The sequence below is a fragment of the Macadamia integrifolia genome, chromosome 5 (assembly GCF_013358625.1).
Source record: "Macadamia integrifolia cultivar HAES 741 chromosome 5, SCU_Mint_v3, whole genome shotgun sequence".
NCBI lineage: Eukaryota > Viridiplantae > Streptophyta > Magnoliopsida > Proteales > Proteaceae > Macadamia > Macadamia integrifolia.
The window spans coordinates 3,885,362-3,890,961 of record NC_056561.1 but is presented as its reverse complement, the minus strand read 5'-3'; the positions used below and the strand labels follow the sequence as shown (position 1 = coordinate 3,890,961).

General features: G+C 36.8%; 1 protein-coding gene across 2 annotated transcripts in view; it reads right to left on the bottom strand.

The window, feature by feature from the left end:
- Nucleotides 1-4,759, bottom strand: part of LOC122079799 (probable RNA-dependent RNA polymerase 1) — a 7,055-nt gene extending 2,296 nt beyond the window's left edge. Inside the window, exons 1-3 of one of the 2 annotated variants that reach the window (XM_042646524.1) lie at nt 4,556-4,759; nt 3,565-4,115; nt 281-2,166 (exon numbers count right to left, since the gene is read on the bottom strand). In XM_042646524.1, coding sequence (XP_042502458.1) covers nt 281-2,166; nt 3,565-4,092 — 2,414 coding nt within the window. In that variant the 5' untranslated portion in view covers nt 4,093-4,115; nt 4,556-4,759. The remainder of the gene's footprint in view (nt 1-280; nt 2,167-3,564; nt 4,116-4,555) is intronic. The other variant, XM_042646523.1, reaches the window with a different exon arrangement.
- Between the last annotated feature and the right edge of the window lie 841 nt (nt 4,760-5,600).

Below are 5,600 nucleotides of genomic sequence, written 5' to 3'. Positions count from 1 at the left end.
GGGCTCAACCCTTTTCTGCTGTTAAAGCAATTGATTAGGTGCTTTGCTATATAAACATTCAAATGATCCACATGTTTCAGTTCTATAATAAACCCAAGATATAAGGAGAGGAGGGCCTCAAACCCTGATGATGAAAAGATAAAATTCAGGTCAAGTCACATCCTGGATGGTAAAAACAATGTCTGCATAAGCATCAGTTTTATGTAAGTCAAGATCATAAATTGAAGTAACAAAAACATCAGAGACTCAGTATAGTGAAAGCAAACTACAAATGTCTCACCTTTCTCCTTTTTGTGGGAAAACAACGCAATCCACCATATGGTTCAATGCTGGGACATCAATGGCTTGCAAAACACGCACATCACCAGGATGCAAGCATGGGTTTTTAGCAACAACTACATTTCCCTCAATAATTCTTTTTTTCTGGTCTGATTCACTTCCACCAAACATGCGTCCAACACTAGAAACTTGAACAAATACTTGCCCATATTCCAAAGTTCCAGTTTCATCTAGACATCCCATTAATGATCTTCCATTTGGAACAAAAATCCTTGTCTTTGTCCGCAGTTCGTGCAGCTTTGCTGCCCGAAATGTTTGCAGCATCACCGAAAGGAACGGTTCAGCATGAGGCTCATAACCACACATCAACATTTCCCTGAGAACATTACTGTTTTCACCTGGAGACATCAGCTCAAGTGCTTCCTGTGCCCTCAATGAATCAGTTAGAATAGCATCCAGTTCATCTACAGCCTGCTTTTGCCTCTCTTGAAAAACACGATCTTTCACACCAAGTGTCGACAAAAGAGTGATTAGCTGACGATTGAGGAAGCAAGGTTGATACTTGCTCCATGCCAGAACATCTAGGCTTGTGTTTTGTGACTCATACTTACACATGCTCTTCCTCAAGGATAATTTCATTGTTGATGTAGGATCTACAGCCACAACACCCTTGTAGCCACCATATCTTATTTGAAAGGCAGAAGGAAAAGAACTTTTTATGCCACATTTTGTTGCAACTCTCCTAGCAAAATCATCAGAAATTTTGCCAATCCCATCCGAGAAAACATATTTCATCTGCCCTCTTTCCAGCTCTATGTCATGGATACTCTCAACTTCATCCTCATCAACATTAAGAGTTTCTTTGGAAGAACTGAAAGATTGACCCAATCTAGCAGCATACTTTGCCACATTTCTTATCCCACGAAAATCACCCATCCAATCCCTTATCATTGCTGCTGTGAGCCCATCATCTGTTTTTGCAAACATCCATGCGGAATTATCACGCAACTGACTCGATGAAAAGGCAAGAAAATCAAATCTCTTTTCTCCAATAACTATGCCATTTCTTAAAGTAGAAAGTATTCTTTTATAAATTCCAGTACGTCTTTCTTCACTGCCCGAAGACGTACGTGGAGATAAATCTGTTGAATGCATTTTATCCAAATCCTCATCAACAAAAGATACACGAATAAAGTTATCAATGTAGTTAGGGTATTTGCGTAGCACACGATTAGAAACATTAACCTCCGGACCACAAAAATACACTTTACTAGGAGTTATTTGAACCCTACGAACATATACCAAGCCAGAATCCAAGGAAATAGAAGGAGAATTAGGCAGACGTTTGGATTTACAGTATCTTCCATATTGCTCATGGAGCCACTTGACAGGTTCATAGCAGCAGTCTTTTAAATGATACAGCTTCTCCAGGGCATGCTCTATGTACTTAACTGGATTGTGTGCAGGATGAACCAACTTGAAAAAATTGGCATCAAGTGTTGGCCCCGCAAGGCACCCATTCTGAACTAATGAACACACTTTAAAGAGAATGTCATATGGAAATCCCTGCAATTCTGGAACATCAGGAGGGCCAACAATGGGGACTAGATCCAAATTATGGGAGAAAGCTGATCCACTCTTCAAAATGAACTGATCTTCATCTTCTTTATAGTAGACAAAATATTCTTTGAAATCCAGAAGTGCACAGCTGTATGAAAGTTCCAAGCACATGGCAGAAGATTGCCCAATACAACATGAGGGAGTGAAATCTGTTGCTCTATCCCACTGATCATTTGAAGCGTCCATAAAATAGTTTAAAAGAGGGTCTTCATATGAAAGCACTGAAGAGTGTACAGCTTTCTCATAGATAAGAGGAACTCCAAGCACCTAAAAGTTGAAGAAGCTTTGTCATCTATCTTCACTCAGAAGCTTTGTGAAAGATTACAAATGTTAAAAGCAAGCAGTTACATTATTGTAGGACTACATAACTTTGCAGCAAAAAAGGTAAATTTCAAGCAATAGAATGTGGAGTTGAAAACTTAAGCCAATGAGGTAGTAAACTAAAGAATTTAAATCATTTGCAAACTTATAATAAGCTTCTGCCAATTCAGCACACGCATAAAAAATTTATGTATGAATCACAATTTAAACATGGTAGGAATATACATCCACAAACATAGGGAACTTGGCTAATGATTATTAACCAAAAAAAAGTCTTGAAACTTTTAATATGCTTCCAAATCCACAGATTGTTAATCAAATGGACAATGTAATTTTTGAAATTTGTCAATTACGTTTTATATGTCTTAGTCAAAATACAAATGCAAGGATTACTTTCCAATCCCTACTTATAATTATCAAAAAATAAGTTAACTTAGTGAAGGAAGAATAAGAGATCGAGGAATTTGGTAAATCTTGTTGCGGTGTCTTTTTGAAATTTGTCAATTATGTTTTATATGTCTTAGTCAAAATACAAATGCAAGGATTACTTTCCAATCCCTACTTATAATTCTCAAAAAATAAGTTAACTTAGTATAGGAAGAATAAGAGATCGAGGAATCTGGTAAATCTTGTTGCGGTGTCCCTGGCTCATTAATCCATCCAAATAAAAGATAAAAGGTAAGACACTGCTGAGAAGAAAATGATGCAAAGGAATCCTTTGTGTAGCCTGCTCTGCATGGGTAGTTCAGCCTTACCAGTTTTTGAGGCAATAAATTCTTGTTCACCAACTACATGAACCAATCAGATAGCCCCAGCCAAATAATTGTAGATGAGCCTTTAGGATTTCTTATTGTTCACAGTCATGACTAAATTATCCACATAAAATTCACTATCAATGTAGGTAAATCTATAACTTTTTACTAATGATTACAATTCAATGGCAAATGCAATATTACACCCAAATCTACTTGGTACCAGAGCCCTATAGTCTGTCTTCATATGGATAATCACTAAATAACACCATAAAACTTGCTTCTAGGATGTTGGGTTAATTTTTGAATCAAATGATCTTAGGTTCCTAACCTATTACTGGACAATGAGAAACCCAAACCAGTTATACATCTGTGTTATCTTACAAGACATTGAATTTTGATATGTCCCAGCTCCTAAGACATTAAACCACCATGCAAGAGGACCATTACACATTTTTCCGTATAGAAATATAACAGGTTTACACTTACAACCATTAACAGGAACAATGAAATCTTCATGCCACGCAACAGAAAAAATCATGCGCAAAGAGAAATAAACAGCAATACAGAAATTAATTTGGAGGGAGCATGCCTGAATTAGAAGAAACTTGCATCTATTTTGACTACTTGGACACCGAAGCTGGATTTGCCAGATATCCTCATAAGCGAGTTCAAGCTTATATTCTACTCCACCATGAGACAAGAAGAAGTATATCTTCCGCAGCTCAAAACCAAAGTTCACCATAACATTCTGCCCTGACCAGAGAACAGAGAATTGATCACCTGAAACCTGACAACCAAAATGCAATATCGTATGCTCCAAAGTGAGAATTGAGGGCCTTGGCTTTGGTACTATATCACTTTTCACTTCCCAAACCTTCAAATAAGTAGTTCCATAATACAGGCGCTGATTAACCAAGGAGGTTATCATTTCAGCACTTTCAGCAGATGTAAATTGCACAATAGCAAAAGCGAAAGTCCGCCCATCTGATCTTGGATTCTGGATCCTGATTTTCAGAGCATAAACAGTTCCAATTCCAGTGTAAACCTCCAGAAATTTCTTAACTGCCTCTGCAGTAACATTAGCAGGGAACCCAGAGAGCTGAATTGTCTTCCCCATATTCCAAGAAATCCAAACTGCAACTTCATTTTGTTTAATACCAGGTAAGTAGTAAGTAGTTGCTAATAAATATATGAATTTCAATAAGCTTCAAGAACAAGGAGAAGGGGGAAAACATCATTCTGACTACAAAAGATTAAGCAATAGAAACATGAAGAAATTATATAGAGATAGAAACTTCCAAATGCCATTTCCCTCTTCTGCAAAAGAAATGGCCAAAGCCATCCTAGAGACTCCTAACATAGCAAATAGAATGTACATGTCTTCATACTTGATCATCTCATACACTTTTCAAGAGGAAAGAAGTAAAGGGTACAAGAAAAATGAAAGAAATACTAAAAAGGATCACACAAGATGAAACAAAACAAGAAGTCAGAAACCAAAGAAACATAACAACCTTCATACCCAACTCATTTCCTCAAACAAAACAAAACAAAACTCAGAGATAAGAGAACCAACTCACCTCAGAGGTCCGAGAATGCAAAGCTTTGAAGTTTCTTCAAATCACACAAAGATGAGAAGTGCTTTTCAGAGATAGTAATTAGTACTAATATCGGAAGGAGATCACAGAATCCATGATCTCTGCTCTCCAAGTTTAGCTTTAACAGTCTAGGAAATGAAAAGTCATATTCCTTCCTAGGATAATTACGGCAGAAAAGATATTCTCATAAACTTCTGGTCTTACTATTTTCCCCTGTTTCCCATTTTATATTAGATTTCAGAATCAGAGTAGCTGAACAAGCTAAGTATCTGTGTTTCCATCGAAAACCGTTGGATCAGATTCTTTTGCTGATGTGGACCCACTACACATCTACAGGAGGTTTATCTTTTCGACACGTAGTCTTCGCATTATGGTCCACATACCTCATTTATCACTTTTTTGTTTTCCGTACAGATTCTTTTTATGCGTTACTTCTTTCTTTAATCATTTATTTTCTGTTTTAAAGTCGTCTCTTTTCGTCAAGCCGTCAAGGAATGACTTGGTTGAGTCGATTCCATAAAAAAATAAAAAATAAAAAATAAAAAAGAAGACTTGGTGGGTCCATTTAACTTCCGTTGGCTTCATGTGTCACACACAGTCCATCAAACAAAATTAAGTCTGCCCTTAATCTGTTTGATACCGAAAATGAATGATCATCATCTTCTTACAAAGTTGACAATCAATATAGGAGTCAGTGTATCAGAGGACCTCGACTCATCCGATAAGGCCAAATATGACGCATTATATAATTGCACTTGATGAAGGATCGGGCTCCTCTGTAGTGTAGTGTGTGCTACAGTGTAAGCATAGATTCAAGAGCCATGACAGGCAGCCCAAAGTGCTCTCAGTCCTTGGATCTGTGTTACATTTCTTGTCACGCGATAGAGAATCTAATCCCTTGATATATGCTACTTAATTACTTGTTAGATTTTTTTAAAATTTTTTTTCTTGATAAACTCTTGGTATGCTCCTTTCTTTTCTTCAGAGTAATCATTTTACAATCTAATTATTTAAAAAAAAAAAAAAA